This window comes from Pistacia vera, unplaced genomic scaffold, assembly GCF_008641045.1.
Source record: "Pistacia vera cultivar Batoury unplaced genomic scaffold, PisVer_v2 Contig800, whole genome shotgun sequence".
NCBI lineage: Eukaryota > Viridiplantae > Streptophyta > Magnoliopsida > Sapindales > Anacardiaceae > Pistacia > Pistacia vera.
Genome location: NW_022196669.1, coordinates 18,505 through 38,139, shown reverse-complemented (window position 1 = coordinate 38,139; position 19,635 = coordinate 18,505). Strand labels below are relative to the sequence as shown.

At 37.8% G+C, this 19,635-nt stretch overlaps 3 protein-coding genes and 1 pseudogene across 3 annotated transcripts; 3 read left to right on the top strand and 1 right to left on the bottom strand.

Moving 5' to 3' along the window:
• Positions 1-1,172: 1,172 nt before the first annotated feature.
• On the top strand, positions 1,173-4,705 carry LOC116117204 (metal tolerance protein 1-like). The gene is made up of 2 exons (XM_031403232.1): positions 1,173-1,307; positions 3,314-4,705. The coding sequence occupies exons 1-2, from the start codon at positions 1,305-1,307 to the stop codon at positions 4,505-4,507; spliced, it is 1,197 nt and encodes a 398-aa protein (XP_031259092.1). The 5' UTR covers positions 1,173-1,304; the 3' UTR covers positions 4,508-4,705.
• An 868-nt stretch (positions 4,706-5,573) lies between these two features.
• On the top strand, positions 5,574-6,030 carry LOC116117216 (uncharacterized mitochondrial protein AtMg00810-like). Its single transcript, XM_031403249.1, has 2 exons — positions 5,574-5,911; positions 5,970-6,030. Exons 1-2 carry the CDS (start codon positions 5,574-5,576, stop codon positions 6,028-6,030), a joined length of 399 nt encoding a protein of 132 aa, XP_031259109.1.
• A 723-nt stretch (positions 6,031-6,753) lies between these two features.
• Positions 6,754-8,954, bottom strand: LOC116117203 (caffeic acid 3-O-methyltransferase 1-like). The gene is made up of 3 exons (XM_031403231.1): positions 8,288-8,954; positions 7,954-8,018; positions 6,754-7,103 (listed from the first exon to the last, which is right to left on the bottom strand). Exons 1-3 carry the CDS (start codon positions 8,952-8,954, stop codon positions 6,801-6,803), a joined length of 1,035 nt encoding a protein of 344 aa, XP_031259091.1. The 3' UTR covers positions 6,754-6,800.
• Positions 8,955-15,377: 6,423 nt separating this feature from the next.
• LOC116117215 lies at positions 15,378-16,687 on the top strand (annotated as a pseudogene).
• Positions 16,688-19,635: the final 2,948 nt, after the last annotated feature.

The window sequence follows — 19,635 nt, the reverse complement described above, 5'->3', positions numbered from 1 at the left end:
TTACCCTCAAAACCAAAATATAATAACATCTCTAAATGACTCTTTATATAACCCAAACTCTTTATTATAAAAAGTATATCAATCAAAATAAAAATCTAATAGATTCTTTATCTTTAAAATATAAATTAGAGAGTGAGTTTGACTCTCCATATTTAGAGAGTCAAATTTCACTCTCTATCTTAATTTTAATTAATAAACTACAAGTTCATATATATTTTATTTATTAATTATCTCTTCTATTAAGTCTCTTTCTAAAAAATAAAGAGTATCTTCATTAAATTTAAAAAGTCTATTGGATTTAAATAAAAATTGTGTTCTTTATATTTAAAAATTAATAAAGATGTTCTTTATTTGTATGAAAGATACTCTTTAAAATAAAATAGCCAACTTTCCATAATCATTCCCTCAATTATTGGAAACTAAAAACACAAACGGAGTCGTTGTGTAATTGTGTTGTCTATAACTAGTGCCATCACTTTCATTGTATATCAAGAGGGGTGAACAACTTACACATACCCAAAGTTTGCTGCATAAACAAAGTGGTACCCAAAAGGTTTAGAAATGATAAACACCCACATTCTGTCATGTTCGGTTAGAAATTTCCATCTACTAAAAGATAACAATAGTAAAAAGACTGGAATACCAATCGATCTCTATTCCCAACGTGCACTAGTAAGGGTCAATATCATTGTTTATCACCGAACTTTGCAAAAAAATGCTAAATTTGGTCAAAAAATTGATCGATGATGCAAAAAGGCTGTGCAAATGGGCTTGGGGTGAGAATGGATACGGAAAAGAAGATTTAAAATTTAAAAATTTTGTGATTGTAGATGAAATTACTATACTGTCTTTTAGCAGGCAGAAATCCTTAACAATATATGACAGAAAGTATTTATTTATCAATTCTAAACTTTATGGGTATCAATCTGCCATTATTCCAAACTTTGGGTTGGTGGAATTCGTTCGGCCTATATCGAAATATTAAATATGTAAAACCAAGTCATAATAACCACAAAACTAGTGGATAAGATGGCGGCCCGAAGGGTTAAAAGTGTGAAAGTGGGATGGCCTTAATTAAGCGGAAACAAATTTCATTCATGGAATGATAGAAGAGAGAATCATTCAACATTTATGTAAGGCCATGGTCTTAGCCCTTTGTGTTGTATAAATACAGTCCCAACACCAATACCATCACCTGCATCAAACACCTAATATTCCTTCCTTCTGGTTCATCTGCATATTTCTACAAATTTTGTGGCACGTAAAGGAACTGGAGACACCGACGTTTATTCTTCATTCATTCAATGGTTCCCTTCTCTTTTTCTGTCTTTTTGTTTCAGTTATTTTAACGATGGGTTCACCTTTTCTTCTAATATTCTTGAATCGCTGCCTGATATATGTTGAATATTCATGTTAATATTCTCTTTCTGCTGATATGAGATAGGCATCTATGTTGAGTATTGGTTGGTTTATAATAGGCCGAACGACTTGCGCATACCCAAGGTTTGTCGAAACAATAAATTGGTACCTAAAAGGTTTGGAAATGACAAACAGGTACCTTTCTTCATGTGCTGTTAGTGATTTCTGTTTGTTAATAGTGAAAAGACTAAAATGCCCTTAAAAGTTTGATATTTTAGTTTTTTATAAATTTAAAAATTTCTAAAAAACCTCATAGGTTTGCTAATTTAACTAAACACCCCCATATATAAAAAGTTTGTTAAATGACAAAAATACCCCCACCCCACACAGTGCCAGATTTCGGCCACCACCGTTGGAAACTGGCTGGGAAATTGCGTTACGACACAGACCCATCGGATCTGTGTCGTAACGTGTCGATCTGGCCTTTTTCGACCAAATCCGTGGTTGATCTGTCGGAAAAGGCCAGATCTACGGCTAGATCTGGCCTTCGTGGCCGCAAAACTCCATCTGCGGCATTGACGGCCAGATCTGGCCTTTTTCAGCGAGATCAGCCACGGATCTGGCCGGAAAAGGCCAGATCAACGCATTACGACACAAATCCGATAGGTCTGTGTCGTAACGCAATTTTCGGCCAGATTCCGACGATGGTGGCCGGAATCTGGCACTGTAGGTGGTGGGGGTGTTTTTGTCATTTAACAAACTTTTTATATATGGGGGTGTTTAGTTAAATTAGCAAACCTAAGGGGTTTTTAGAGATTTTTAAATTTATAAAAAACTAAAATATCAAACTTTCAAGCGCATTTTAGTCTTTTCACTGTTATCAAATAGAAAACAGTAACAACACATGACAGAAGGTACCTGTTTATTGTTTTTAAACCTTTTAGATACCACTTTGTCGTTACGGCAAATCTTGGGTATCCGCAAGTCGTTTGGCCGTTTATAATATGTTAATGTAACTATGGATTTGTTCTTATAAGAGAAAACCAAACAAATTTCGATTCTACATCTTATCCAACTCATGAACAAAAAATCTGATTTTTGGTAGTGGGTCGGTGTCTTTATTCTTTTTCTGTTGTTTTGTTTGCGTTGATGATTGTCAAGAAATTTAAGCGACTTATAAAGAGAGTTCCGGAAGAAAATTTCGAACCGTATGAAATTTATGATTGAAATCTTTTGGGAGTAGGATATCTTTCCATGTTTAACGACTAAGGAATGTGGAAAATTGGGCTGTATATAATCGCATATGTGAAACTAATTTGAGCATGCTAGAAATTATTGAAGTTTTGGTCAGAGATTCTTTCAATATATATTGGTGATGTGTAGTCAGTCAGTATGTTATAGCCGTTCAGTGAAAGAACTTGGATGACTTCTGGGCAATATTAGGTTTTTGTGCAGAAACATTGGTTTAAGAACAGGGGATGGTAGAGGTACTATGTGGTGCCTTATGGATACTCAAAATGATGAGATGTCTAGATGTAATTTGTGCCTCTGTGTATTCTGATACAATTTTCTGTTTGAATCTGCATTGATTTAGTGATTACTTGTTATGATTGTTTGTTCATAAATATTATCACTCTAGCCTAGTGCTTGAACTGGTATGAGAAGTCATCCAAGATATGATGTTATCTTAAAATTACACAACTTTAATTTTTTTTTTTTTCGCCATTTTAATCTATTCTTATAACTTCTAACTCGTTCTTTTCAATCGCTGTTTCTGTTGGCTCCGGGTGATTCATATTGTTATTTCACTTCTCTGTTTGATGTTAACTTGCTTTATTTTAAGAAATTTCACAAATTTATTATCTGCAATTGATTATTTATTAGGATGCTTGCTTTTGCAAAATTATTCTGGATTATCCCTCTTGTTCCTGTTTTTGATGATGTAAATTTTCAGATGGAAGTGCAAAATTCTGAACATTCGCATATAATTGAGGTATCTGGAGATGTGCCGACTGTGGAAAGAGGCCTGGCTGGGAGTAAGTTTTGTGGGACAGCACCATGTGGTTTTTCAGATGCTAAAACCTCGTCCAAAGATGCGAAGGAGCGTAATGCATCCATGCGGAAACTTCTGATAGAAGTTGTGCTCTACATCATATTTATGAGTGTAGAAGTTGTTGGAGGTATTAAAGCGAACAGTCTTGCTATATTAACCGATGCAGCTATCCTCTTTTTAGATGTTGCAGGATTTGCCACTTCGCTGTTCTCGCTCTGGGCAGCAGGATGGGAGGCAAATCCACGTCAATCTTATGGTTTCTTCAGAATTAAGATAATCGGTGATCTGGTTTCAATCCTATTGATGTGGCTTCTTACTGGGATCCTTGTATACGAAGCCATTGCTAGACTTATTCATAATACTGGTGAAGTTCAGGGATTTCTTATGTTTGTTGTTTCTGCATTTGGTTTAGTTGTTAATATAGCAATGGCAATCTTGTTGGGTCATGATCACGGACATGGCCATGGTCACGATCACGGGCACGGACACGGACACGGACATGGACATGGACATGGACATGGTGATCATTATCATGGACATGGTGGAGATGATCATAGGCACGAGGATGGACATGGTGATGTGCCTTTGCTTAACACTAGTAATTCCGAAGACGGGAAGAAACTGAAGGGTGGACCAAAACAGAAGCAGCAACGAAACATCAATGTACAGAGAGCTTGCCTTCTTGTACTTGGGGATTCGGATTCCATTCAGAGTGTTGGCGTAATGATTGGTGGGGCAATCATATGGTACAAGCCTGAGTGGAAGATTATTGATTTGATATGCACTCTCATATTCTCAGCTATTGTGTTGGGCACAACAATCAGAATGTTACGAAACATTTTGGAGGTTCTGATGGAGAGCACGCCTAGAGAGATTGATGCCACTAGACTTGAGAAGGGGCTTTGTGAGATGGATGAGGTTGTTGCCATCCACGAATTGCACATTTGGGCAATAACAGTTGGGAAAGTGTTACTAGCGTGCCATGTCAAAATAAAGCCCGATGCTGATGCTGACATGGTTCTTGACAAGGTTATCGAGTATATTAGGCGAGAATACAACATCAGCCACGTGACTATTCAGATAGAGCGCCAGTAGGCAGTAGTTCTGGGGAGAGATCACTGGGTATGTGGTGGTGGTTTTTTGGGTGAGCCGGGTGTCAGTTTTAACTTTTCAAATTCTTTTACACCAGTTAAATGATCACATCAACTATGTATTTGGCTGATTTATATTTCTTTAGCATACATATAGGTGGTGTTGACTGTTGAGGGATAATTTCTTATGCGTTATATCAATTACTGCTTTCTTCAATCTTCCTTTTTCTGTTATCGCTTTGATCATTTGCCAGTTAGATTCATTAAACAGATTTGAATGGGCTCAAATTCAATGCCCTGTTAAAATCAAGTATAATTATGCTTCTGATACACGTACATAAGACAAGCCATAATGACAGTAGAGGAAACTACTTCACATAGATTTATAGAACTCTATAACCGAGAAATTAAATGCAGAACATGGCACTTGAATATGAGNCTTGGAGGGATGCAATGAAGGAGGAGTTAAACATGATTGAGAAGAATAATACCTGGGAATTGTTGGATAAACCAGCAAACAGAAAGGTGATTCAGGTTAAATGGATTTACAAGAGGAAATTGAATCTAGATGGATCAGTTCACGTGCACAAAGCAAGGTTGGTTGTCAAGGGGTTTGCACAACAGTTTGGAGTGGACTTTTCGGACACATTTGCACCAGTGGCCAGGCATGATACAATCAGACTTCTCCTTGCTCTAGCAGCCCAATCTGAATGGAGAATTTTTCTGTTAGATGTTAAGTATGTGTTCTTGAGTGGTTGGGTCAATGATGAAATATATGTGGAGCAGCCGGAGGGATATGATTATGAAGTTGAAGGCCAAGAGAACAAAGTCTATTCGCTAAGGAAAGCTTTATATGGCCTAAAACAGGCTCCTAGAGCCTGGTGTAGCAGAATTAATGATTACTTAATCAGTTTGGGATATATGAGGAGTCCTAATGAGCACACATTATATGTGAGAGAGCTGGCAGGGGAGTTCATCATTGTGTCTTTGCATGTGGATGATTTACTCATCACCAGAAGCAGCACAAGCCAGCTGAATGAATTCAAGAGGCTATGCATAGTAAGTTCAAAATGACTGACTTAGGGGAAATGTCTTATTTCCTTGGTATGGAGATCAGTCAAACTCAATATGGAATCTTTGTTAGCCAACAGAAATATGCTAATGAAGTCTTGAAAAAGTTCAATATGGACAAATGCAAACCAATGGATACTCCATTGGTTGCAAACCTGAAGCTGAGCAAAGATGATGGGGCTGTGAAGGTTGATAAGGGAATTTACAGTAGCCTGATAGGGTGTTTGCTGTATTTGACAACAACCAGGCCTGACTTAATGTTTGCAACAAGCCTCCTCTCCAAGTTTATGAGCAACCCGAGTGAAATCCACTTCATGGCAACCAAGAGAGTGATGAGGTACATTAAGGGGAGTTCTAATCTTAGTGTTTGGTTTAAGAGGTCTGAAATTTTTTAGCTTGTTAGATACTCTGACAGTGACTGGGCTAGATCCATTGATGAATGAGGAGTACTTCTAGCTAAGTATTCTTCTTGAATTCAGGTGCTGTTTGTTGGTTGTCCAAAAAACAGGATACCGTAGCTCAGTCCACAGTAGAAGTAAGAATATATATCTACTACTGCTGCTGTGAACCAAGCCATTTGGCTAAGAAAAATCTTAGATGATTTGAAGCAAAAATAGAAAATTCTACTGTGATTCTATGTGATAATCAATATGTTGTTGCAATGGATAAAAATCCACTCTTACATGGTCGCACAAAGCGTATCAAGATTAAGTTTCATGTTGTAAGGGAGGTTGAATGTAATGGAGAAATTAAGTTGCCATCCACGAATTGCACATTTGGGCAATAACAGTTGGGAAAGAGTTACTGGCGTGCCATGTCAAAATAAAGCCCGATGCTGATGCTGACATGGTTCTAGACAAGGTTATCGAGTATATTAGGCGAGAATACAACAGCAGCCACGTGACTATTCAGATAGAGCGCCAGTAGGCAGTAGTTATGGGGAGAGATGACTGGGTATGTGGAGGTTTTTTTTTGGGTGAGCCGGGTGTCAGTTTTAACTTTTCAAATTCTTTTACACCTGTTATATGATCACATCAACTATGTATTTGGCTGATTTATATTCCTTTAGCATACATATTGGTGGTGTTGACTGTTGAGGGATAATTTCTTATGCGTTATATCAATTACTGCTTTCTTCAGTCTACCTTTTTCTGTTATCGCTTTGTTCATTATGCTTCTGATACACCTACATAAGACAAGCCATAATGACAGTAGGGGAAACTACTTCACATAGATTTATAGAACTCTATAACTGAGAAATTAAATGCAGAACATGGCACTTGAATATGAGAATACCCTGCGTCTTCTCCCAAACTTTGAAATTCTTTTCTTGTCCTCTCCTTTCCTCTCGAATTCATGTTCATCATGAACATATCTAACTGAAATAAGCTTTTTGCAGCAAGAATAGCTTCAGGGGCTTCTGGTATTACTAAATCAACTACTTTCACTTTCCCGTTGGCCGGTAATGCTTCATAGCAATTTTTTAGTATCTTCACGCAGTGCTCATCGTCCCAACTGTGTAGCATCCACTGTTTCATACAAATTCTGTATTGATTAGCTCAAAATTTAATTGAATAAGACAAACTATAAATTGAAATGAATACTTGGATTCCTTCAACTTCAGGAGTATCAACCAAGTCATTAACAGAAATCATTTAAATTGTGCTAAAATGACCAAGTCTGATATCTGCAAACCTTCATGAAAATGGCTTCTCCTTTTGGAATGTCTATGAACATATCCCCTGCAACAACATTTGTTCAAATATCAAATATGTAAAACTGGTAACCTTTTTGGACCGTTTCAGCATCATAATCAAACATGTAAATAAGTCAAAAAAGAAAAAAAAGAAGATAAAGTGCAGTTGTTAAGTCTACTATGAGATCAGAAACAAAACCTACAAGTTCATACCAGGATAGGAAGTTGACTTTTCAATAATTGAAGGCAGATCGTAGTTGACACCCTTAATTGCAGGATATTTGGATATAATCATCTTAAGGATAAAACCATCCCCACCACCCACATCAACCAGAGATTTTAAACCATCAAAACCTTTATATATTTCCAGGATTTTCTGCATAAATATTGGGTTGAAATCTTTCATGGAGTCTTTGAATATTTCACCAAGTTTGGCATCCTTCCCAACATACTCAACAGCACTCATCCCATGCGCCTTGTTAAATGGAAGTTCCCCTTCAATGACTGCTTCTTTTAGATGATGCCACATANTTCTGTATTGATTAGCTCAAAATTTAATTGAATAAGACAAACTATAAATTGAAATGAATACTTGGATTCCTTCAACTTCAAAAGTATCAACCAAGTCATTAACAGAAATCATTTAAATTGTGCTAAAATGATCAAGTCTGCTATCTGCAAACCTTCATGAAAATGGCTTCTCCTTTTGGAATGTCTATGAACATATCCCCTGCAACATGCTCAATACCTGCAACAACATTTGTTCAAATATCATATATGTAAAACTGGTAACCTAACCTTTTTGGACCGTTTCAGAATCATAATCAAACATGTAAATAAGTCAAAAAAGAAAAAAAAAAAAAAAAAAATTCTTTATACAAACTGTAGAATCAAATAGAATTTTCTACGAGTAGTTAGCAGTAAAGATCAAAATTTTCGGCTCATTATAGTCAAAGAAGATAAAGTGCAGTTGATAAGTCTACTATGAGATCAGAAACAAAACCTAAAAGTTCATACCAGGATAGGAAGTTGACTTTTCAATAATTGAAGGCAGATCGTAGTTGACACCCTTAATTGCAGGATATTTGGATATGATCATCTTAAGGATATAACCATCCCCACCACCCACATCAACCAGAGATTTTAAACCATCAAAACCCTTATATATTTCCAGGATTTTCTGCATAAATATAGGGTTGAAATCTTTCATGGAGTCTTTGAATATTTCACCAAGTTTGGCATCCTTCCCAACATACTCAACAGCACTCATCCCATACGCCTTGTTAAATGGAAGTTCCCCTTCAACGACTGCTTCTTTTAGATGATGCCACATATCTAACATCACTTTGTCCTGAACCAATTCTAGTAAGGGAGCCAAACACCCTCCATCTTGGTTCCGGATGAAGTATTTGGCTACTGGTGCCAAACCATAGACACAATCAACTTGACCACCATCAAGATCACTAGTAAGAGAGCATGTTAAAATAGAGTGGCTAGCAAGAAGGCGGAGAATTCGATCGAGAATTGAAGGGGCTTGTGATTTGTTTTGAGTAACAAGTTGGGCTGCAATTTGTGAAGAGGAGAGTTGACCTCCAGGACCAGCTTTGTCTATCATATCAAGCACACCAAGTTCAATTGTTCCTTTTAACACCATAGGCAAGACTGATGCGCTCACTAGTTGCATGGCAAGATTAAAGATCTTAGAATATGATCGTCCTCTTCATTTGTGGACGTTTTCATCTGGTTTTCCGCGGAGTTCATCTTGTGTTTTTGGTAGTTGAAAACACAAAGTATTAGGGAGGATAATCTAAGATCTTTAATCTTTCTGACCAGTGCAAATAGTCAGTGCCGTCTCGGACCATTTGTGACTCTAGGTAGGTAGGAGTTATTTTAGGACCCTCTAATATTATAAGCATATATTAAAAAAATTATTATTATTATTATTATTTTATTTTATTTTACTTTTACCTTTTGAGATGAAAAATCACTAGGAGAGGTGGACAATAATCGACAGGCTAATAAGGTTAGGTTGGTGGACGGTTTTGGAGAGTAGATATTAAAAAAGTGATAGGTGGTGAAATAGGTGATTTCCAATGTCAAGATTGATAAGAAAATACTTGAGAAGTCACAGCCCAAAAGGTATCGATGGCCGACGATTGGCAGAGTAAACGGATAAGGTATGATAGAGGTTTTAGTGAGAGCGTTGAGGAGAGGAAGATGGTAGTGTCAGGGAAGGCCAACAATGTCGAGTACATGCTAAAAAGGCTGGAAATGGTTGTCGTGTGGTGGAGTTGGGTTGCGAGATTCATCAAAAATTAGTCAAATCGAGGGCTATCAAGGTTGGAAAATGATGAAATGATGATTTCGGATGATTTTGGTGAGAAAATTGACCGGAACCAAAATTGACCAAAACCAAGTCCAAACCACTAGCGACAGAAGAGAGCTGGAGATGATTTATGTGAATATCAAATTTTGGGATTGAATTGGGGGTGAGTAATTTAAGATATGTAAATGACTATTTTAGTCTTCTATTGTTAAAAGAGATTCAATGTGTTAATTTTACATCTGGTTTTCCGCGGAGTTCAGCTGGTGTTTTTGGTAGTGAAAACACCGAAGTATTGGGAAGAGGGTAACTAATTTAAGATTCTTTTAATCTTTCTGACCAGGCAAATAGAACTAGTTAATTAGTCTAGGGGGGACATTGTTTATGTTATAATATACCGTATGAAATACGAGCCTGGGTCATGACTTTTTGTCTTCTTCCCTTTTTCTCCTCAAATATTAAGAATTTCACAGCTTCTAATTAGAAAACAGCTTCAGCCGTGTTCCAAGTTGAGATTTCTCTTTTTGGGCTCTGCTGACTTATTACACGCTTGGTCTTCAAAATTTCTTATAAAAACAACAAATATCTTAAGAAAGGATAATTAGTTTTACTCATAGTCAATACCAGCACTACATAAAAATAATTCCTGACACTGTCTAATTAAAATTACATAACATTAACTTGATTAAGATGAAACTATTACACATCTAGGTCTGGGTTATTAAAAGAATGAACGGGTGTATATGAGTTAACCTAGAGGTATTGCATCCCAGCATCAGTTTAAGGGGGCTAGTGAGAACTATGATGGAACATATCCGGAGGTTTGAGCCTCAAAGAGGCATATATAGACAAATCATAGGCACCACTGCCAACACAGCGTTTTGAAATATTAGTTCCACCCATGTCACAACCAGAGCTAAACTTATGATTATTGCGCGACATACTGATCCTAATTAATCACTGTTCTTCTTAAATGGGTGTGAGCTGTGCCTTCAGGTTATCACGAAGGGACAAATGGGTGCTGTAATCCCTACCCCAACACTTTATTATCAATGGGAAACTCACTTAAGACCATGGTCTTGGAGCATGCAACCATAAGAGAAACACAGTATGACATTGTGAATTTGAAGAATGGTGGTTCGCGTCGGGCCAAAGGAACATTGTCAGACATGCAAATGAACCGAATCCTCTTCTCTAGGAATGATGATTTGACATTGTGAAAATAGATTCCCTTGTGTCAGGGTCTTAGAATAGTGAACCTAAAACTGACCCTGCAGAGTACCTAGGTGTGTAAGTGTGTTTTGTTGAACGTAGACATGAGCATGCTGCACATGCTAGAAAATATCGCTGTGCCAGTAGAGCTTTTAAATAACTTGTTTCGTATGGTTTGTTGATTGTCATGAGGGAAAAGTGGGACTATGAGGCATATTTGCCCATTGCTGAAAGAGGTAGACCCTGCCCAAAAGAGAGTTTGGATATCGTAAGTAATAGTGGTATAGTATTCCTTGAGTGTAAATGGTTTAAAAATTGGCATTCCAGATGTTACATCTTCACTCACCAGTCTGCCATGGAATCGGCACGCAGATTTTAAGATAAGTCAATTTGCTTATACGGGACACGTGGTAGGAGGTGGATACATAGTGTGGTTCGATCGTCGAAAGAGACCCGAAAAGAAAGTTCAGAAGTGGGAAAGGTTACCGTTTGGAAACAAGGGCGGGCCATGGCCACTGAAAAACTTCCATTTGAATGCTAACCGACACGATGTGAATAAGCCATGAGAATTAAATAGCAGGAACTGCTGACAGTAATATGGGAATTGATTGGAATCCTCCTGGCCTTGAACAAAAAGAAAGTAATCCTGATTAGTTTGATTAGTTCGTTTTTGCGTATGGTAGTACAATTATCTTGTACTGGTGAAGTCATAAGATTTACTGAACGATGTAATTATACCGCACATCCATTTTTTGTAGAGCTTTTGAGTGTAATTTGGTGTTATTAATGATGAATGGAGGCTGGCGCTGCAATTAGGAATTTTAGGCAAAGTTTTCATTCTTGTCAAGAGTAGACAAACTCGTTCTTACGAGGTTCAGATACCTATTATGAAATAGCGAATAATAATAGCGTTGCCCCTAGATCAAAGGTTTGGTGCATTACGCACCCCCCCCCCAATCATTGCATGAAATCTGCAAAGGAAATTGAAAATGGCTTTTCCCGGATAATTCTTTCAGCAGGGGTCCAGTGGGCAAAATGAGACCTGTGCCAAGGACAAGGAAGCATGGCTCAGACTCCTTGGTAGTCATATTTGGCCTTCGACCGGTTTTGCACTTCTTTGCGAATTAGCGAGGGCGTTCTGAATAATTAGAAAAAACTAGTGGTGTTGGCAAAACAAATCTCTATAGGACTTTGATTCTATATTTATTGAAGTTAGTGGACTTATTTATAACCCTGTTTCTTGAACGCAAAAGAATTAAAATTAATCAATAGTTTGAGTTAGTTCACGGTGTTGTAGGCAGTGGCAAGATTTATGGTATGAAATATACTACGCATACGATTTTTGGTTATGAATGGTTGGTAATACTCGGATATAGTGGCCAAGGTAGGTTTTTTATTAGGAATTTATAGCAGAGTTTTCATTTTCAAATGATGAAAAACCAGACAGACACCCCCCTTTTTCATGGAGACGTGGAATCATCTCTCTGATAGGAATTGTGCCACGTTCACATACTGATAGAGATTCGCTCTTACAGGGCAGGCTACTGACAGGGAAAAGATATTTGAGGATTAGAGAGTTTGATTTTAAGCGGACAGTAAAAGGAACATGTCTTTCGTAAGTAAATTATAAACGAGACCAGAGGTTTAGGGACGTGGACAAAAACACCAAACGAAATAGCAAATAAAGTGAGTGGCATAGGGTTTTAGTAGTACAGAGCGGGTGATATAAAGAAATACGAATATGGTAAATGGCGGTTACATAACAACTTATATTTATCAGAAAGCAAGCAATCGGGGGAGTTCGTAGTTAGTGCATATGAGTTGACATACCGAGGACACTCAATCCACCAATAACTGTGTAGTTTCCTGATAAGTACAAAAAGCTTTTGTGTGCACGTGTCATTTATATTCCGATATGGAATAGTTTAAAGCAAATGCACCCCTTGGTAAAGCAAAGGAACAACATGAAGATGGGACTGTTTATCAATTTTCAAGGTGCAAGAGCGGTAACAAAACAATTCTGCAGCTTTCTACTGAGGTAAGTCCAGACCAGCTCGTAAACTGGAAAGCGTGGCCACATTGAGGGGATGAATGCGCTGTGGGGTGCTCAATGTCGGGGTCTCTTAATGTTTTACCCGGCGACACAAGCCACGAGTTAGATAGCACATCAAAAGAACATTTTATTAAAACCTAAACGCGTTTTATAAAAAAATCTAGCCGGGAACAGTACAAACCTAAAAGTTAAATAAACTATTTATCTTTAAAATATAAATTAGAGGAAAGAAGGGAGTATTATGAATGGATTCTCCTCTATATCTAATTATTAATAATAAATTCATACGTTTCTATACATTTCTAATTTCATGAAGTTCATCTCTTCCCCCAGTTAATCTTTTTCTGTAAAAATAAAGGAGCATCGTTTACAGATAAAAAACGAACACGGAGTCAAGCATGAGTGTGTAATTGGAGGCCTGGAACTACGCCTAAACTAGGCCCATACTTTCATTGTATATCAAGAGGGTGTGAACAACCTACACTCGAATTACCCCAAGTTTTTGCTGACATAGATAAAGATCTGGTCTCGAGTGGTACCTAAAAGGTTTAGAAGTGATCATCACTAATGCGGTTAAAAATGTTTTAGCTTGACCTTAAACGATAAAGTAAACAAGACTGAAAAAGCGCCGGGATTGATCTGATAGGTCGCACGCACAGTACAGGCCTTGTCATTATTTTCATGAACTTGTGAAAAAAAAAAATACTATCTATCAAAAAAATCGATCGATGATGTAACGAGGGCTGGTGCAAACGGCCTTGGAGTGAGAAATGAATACGGAAGAAAAGATTTAAAATTTAAAAATTTTATGATTGTAGAGAAATGAAATTATTATACTGTCTTTTAGCAGAAGAAATCCTTAACAAATATGACAAAACGTTAGTGAGGTCATTCTAAACTTTATGGGTATTACTCTGCCATATTCCAAACTTTGGTGGGGTGAATTCGTTCGCTGGCCTAATCGAAATAATTTAAATATGTAAAACGCAGTCATAATAACCACAAAAACGAGCCGAAGGGTTTTAAAGTGTAAAAGTGGGATGGCCTAATTAAGCGGAACAAATTTCATTATAGGAATGATAGCTAGAAGAGCGAGAATCTAAACATTTATGTGAAGGCCATGGTGCTTGGCCCTTTGGTTGTTTTGTAGTATATACTTATAATAATAAATCACAGTCCCAACCGCACAGCAACACCAACACCAGCATCAAACACCTAATATCCTCCTCTGATTCGTTTGCATAATATTCTACAAATTTGTGGCAGTAAAGGAACTTGAGACGCCGGTTTATTGTCATTCATATCAGGTACCCTTCGCTTTTTCTTCTTTCTTTTCTGTGTTATTTATAACGATGGGTTCACCTTTTCTTATATTATTCTTAGATCGCGGCCTGACTTATGTGTGATATTCATGTTATATTCTCGCTTTCTGCTGATGTGAGAAGCATTCTTGTTGAGTATGGTGTGGTTATAATATGTTACTGTAATTATGGATTTGTTCTTAATATAAAAGAGAAAACCAAACAAATTTCGATCTACACCTTATCCAACTCATGAACAAAAAATCTGGATTTTGGTAGTGGTCGGTGTTTTTATTCTTTTTCTGTTGTTTTGTTTGCGTTGATGATTGTCAAGAAAATTAAGCGAGCTTTGATAAAGAGGTTTCTCGAAGAAGAAACTTTCCGACCGTAAGAAATTGATAGAGATCTTTTGGTAGGGGAACTTTCATGTTGTGAACGCTAAGGAATGTGGACAATGGGCTGGTATAATCGCATATGTGAAACTAATTTGAGCATGCGTAGAAATTATTGAAGTTTTGGTCAGAGATTCTTTCAATATATATTTGGAGATGTGTAGTCAGTCAGTATGTTATAGCCGTTCAGTGAAAGAACTTGGATGACTTCTGGGCAATAAGGTTTTGTGCAGAAACATTGGTTTAGGAACAGGGGATGTGTAGATGAGTATAGATCTTGTGATGCTTAAGGATACTCAAAAGATGAGATGTCTAGAGTAATTTGTGCTCTGTGTATTCTGATACAATTTTTGTTTGAATCTGCACTTGATTTAGTGATTTCTGGTTATGATGTTTGTTCATACATATTATCACTCTAGACAAGTGCGTGTGAACTGGTATGAGAAGCATCCAAGATATGATGCGTATTCTTAAAACTACACCAACTTTAAAGGTTTTTTTCCCCATGTTAATATCTTACTATAAAAACTTCTAACCTGTTCTTTTCAATCGCTGTTTTGTTGGCTCAGGTGATTTATTATTAGGTTATCATTCTCTGTTGTAATTTGCTAATTTTAAGAATTTGCACAAATTTATTATCCTGCAATTGATTATTTTGGATGTTGCTTTCACAAATCTTATCTGGATATCCCTCTTGTTCTGTTTTTGATGATGTAAATTTTCAGATGGAAGTGCAAATTTGAACATTACGACATATATCGAGGTACTGGAGATGTGCCGACTGTAGAAAAGGCATGGCTGGGAGTAAGTTTTGTGGGACAGCACCATGTGGATTTCAGATGCGTCAAACCTCTTCCAAAGATGCGGAAGGGCGTACTGCATACATTGCGGAAAACTTCTGATAGCAGTTGTGCTCTGCATCACTATTTATGAGTGTAGAAGTTGTTGGAGGTATTAAAGCGAAACAGTCTGCTATATTAACCGATGCCGATCTCTGTCAGATGTTGCAGCATTTTGCCATTTCGCTGTTCCTACCTGGGCATCAGGATGGGAGGCAATCCACGTCACATTTATGTTTCTTCAGAATGAGAACGCGGTGCTTTGGTTTCAATCCAATTGGTATGGCCTTCTGCTCGGGGACCTGATACGCAAAAGCCATGCCTAGACGTTATTCATGATACTGGTGAAGTTAAGGGATTATTTATGTTTGTTGTTTCTGCAATTGGTTTAGTTGTAATATAGCCATGGCAATCTTGTTTGGCACAGGACGATCACGGGCTCACGGCATGGTCACGATCGACAGGACATCAGCATGTGCGGTCGGTCACGGTCACGGTCACGGTCAGCGGTACAGGACACGGACCGGAACAACGGACACGGACACGGACATGGACATGGACATGGTGATCATGATCATCATGGAATGGAGAGATCATAGGCACACGAGGAGTGGACATGGTGACATGATCGATCACGGATATGGTGGAGCTGACAAGCAACACGAGGATCATGATCATGGACATGGTGGAGAGGGTCATAGCACGAGGATCTGGAATAACATGAGTTACTAAGGAGGACACGACATTAGGACCTGGGTGTACGTGTATCATATATCGTAATGTCGGAGCAGATCACACCAAGCCTTTGCAGAACTATAATTCCGAAGACGAGAAGAACTAGAATGGACCAAAACAGAGAAGAAGCACGAAACATCATGTACAGGGGTTACCTTCATGTACTGGGAGATTCCATTCAGAGTGTGGGTGTATGGATTGGTGGGGCAATCATAGGTGTACAAGCCGAGTGGAAGATTATTGATTTGATATGCATCCTCATATTCTCAGCTATTGTGTTGGGCACAACAATCGAAATGTTACGAAACATTTTGGAGGGGTTCTGATGAGGAGCACGCCTAGAGAGATTGATGCCACTAGACTGAGAAGGGGCTTTGTGAGATGGATGAGGTTGTTGCCATCCACGAATCACATTTGGGCATAACAGTTGGGAAAGGTGTTACTACGTGCCATGTCAAATAAAGCCCGATGCTGATGCTGACATGGTTCTAGACAAGGTTATCGAGTATATTAGGCGAGAATTAAACATCACCACGTGACTATTCAGATAGAGCGCCAGTAAGCAGTAGTTCTGGGAGAGATGACCCTGGGTGTGTGGAGGGTGTTTTTGGGGTGAGCCGGGTGTCCGGTTTTAACTTTTCAATTCTTTTACACCAGTTATATGATCACATAAACTATATATTTGGTGATTATATTCTTTAGCATACACTAGGTGGTGTGACTGAGGGATAATTTCTTGCGTTATATCATTTACTGCTTTCTTCAGTATACCTTTTTTCCGTTATCGCTTTGTCATTGCCTTAGATTCATTTAACAGATTTGAGATGGGCTCAAATTCAATGCCCTGTTTATTATGCTTTTGATACACGTACTAAGACAAGCCTAATGACGGTAGGGGAAACTACTTCACATAGATTTATAGAACTCTCATAATGGAAATTAAATGCAGAACAAGGCACTTGAATATGGAATACCCTGCGTCTTCTCCCAAACTTTGAAATTCTTTTCTTGTCCTCTCCTTTCTCTCGAATTCATGTTCATCATGAACAGTCTAACTGAAATAAGTTTTTAGCAAGCAGAATAGCTTCAGGGGCAATGGTATTACTAAATCAACTACTATCACTTTCCCGTTGGCGGTATTATGCTCATACGCATTTGTTTTAGTATCTTCACGCAGTGCTATCGTCCAACTGGGTAGGATCACTGTTTAATAAAAAATGATGGTAATATGGAGGTGGCATCAAACCTGGCCGTAGAAGCTTCTCAGTCCGAGTCTCTTATTCCTGGTATGTCACAACCATCATTTGTTGAGAATGTTCTTGATTTAGAGTCTGAACCAATTAGGAAACAGTTACCACCATGTAGCACTAGAGGGATTCCCAAACCAACAAAACCAGAGCTATCTAGTAAAGTCAAATACCTTATGAGTCATTATGTGTCTAACCATCGTCTGTCATAATCGAATATGTCATTTGTGAATCAATTATCTACTGTATCTATTCCTAACAGTGTGCAGGAAGCCTTATCTGATCCAAAATGGAAAGTTGCTATGAATGAGGAAATAAAATCATTACAGAAGAATGAGACTTGGGAACTTGTTGATTGTCCACCCGGAAAAAAGACTGTTGGATGTCGATGGGTTTACACTGTGAAGTATAAAGCTGATGGTATAATTGAAAGATTTAAAGCAAGACTAGTAGCAAAAGGGTACACCTAAACCCATGGGATCGACTATACAGAGACATTTGCACCCATAGCTAAAATCAACACGGTACGTGTCTTATTATCTTTAGCTCCAAACCTGGATTGGCCATTACAGCAATTCGATGTGAATAATGCTTTCCTACATGGAGAATTGTCTGAAGAAATCTATATGGATCCTTCACCAAGGTGTATTTTACCAATGAAACATAGCCAAAAGGTATGTAAGTTAAAGAAGTCACTGTATGGGTTAAAACAATCTCCGAGGGCATGGTTTGGGAGGTTCACTAAAGCTATGAAGTTTTTTGTCTACCATAAGAGCAATTCAGATCACACATTATTCCTTAAAAAACAACAAGGAGAGATCACTGCACTTATTGTATATGTGGATGATATGGTGGTTACAAGAAATGATCCAGAAGAAAGGAAGGCATTGCAAAAGTACTAATCAGAAGAATTCGAGATGAAGGACTTATGTTCTTTGAAATATTTTCTCGGAATTGAAGTGCCTCGATGTAACAGAGGTATCTTTCTATCACAAAGAAAGTATGCCTTGGATGTGCTGCAGGAAACTGGTATGTTAGCATGTCAACTAGCTGATACACCAATCGAATAAGGCTTGAAATTATGAGTCTAGACTGAACAAGTACCAGTTGACAAAGGGAGATACTAGAGACTTGTGGGAAGATTGATGTATTTGTCTCACACTAGGCCAAATCTTGCTTATGCATTAAGTATAGTCAGTCAGTTCATGCATAATCCTAGAGAGTAGCATATGAACGCAGTTATGTGTATCTTGAGATATTTAAAACATGCTCCTTGTAAGGGAATCTTATTTTCTAAAAATAAGGACTACCAAAATGTGCATGCATATACTAATGCTGATTGGGCTGGAGAAGTGGATGACAGATGATCTACTTCTGGTTATTTCACTTTTGTAGGAGGTAATCTAGTCACGTGGAGAAGCAAGAAACAGAATGTTGTGGCATGCTCAAGCGCTGAAGCAGAATTTAGGGGAATGGCACTTGGGATTTGTGAAGCTTTGTGGCTAAGATTTCTACTACAAGATTTGGGTTATCAACCTAATCAACCAATCCAGTTATATTGTGACAATAAAGCAACATGTGGCATTGCTCACAATCCAGTTCAACATGATCGTACGAAGCACGTTAAAGTAGATAGACTTTTCATCAAAGAAAAACTGGATGAAAAGATTATTGAACTACCCAAGATTCGATCAGAGGATCAATTGGCCGATATTCTTACGAAGGCTGTCTCCAAACGTATTTTCTCACAAGTGTTAGACAAGTTGGGCATGTGTGACATCTACACACCAACTTGAGGGGGAGTGTTAAGATTTTCATAATATTGTGTAAATATTTTGTAATCAGGTAAATATTATGTAATCTTTTAGTTATGTCAGATATACGATCTTAGAATATTTTAAAGATTATGTAATCTCCTAATTATGTCACACAAAATATTGTATAATCCGCAATTGACATAATTAGGGGATTTAAGAGATCGTATACTTCCTATATAAAGGATGTAACTCCTTAGTGATAAATCAATGAATTGAAAACATACAATTCTTCAATTAAACAGATGCCACATATCTAACATCACTTTGTCCTGAACCAATTCTAGCAAGGGAGCCAAACACCCCCCATCTTGGTTCCGGATGAAGTATTTGGCTACTGGTGCCAAACCATAGACATAATCAACTTGACCACCATCATGATCACTAGTAAGAGAGCATGTTAAAATAGAGTGGCTAGCAAGAAGGCGGAGAATTCGATCGAGAATTGA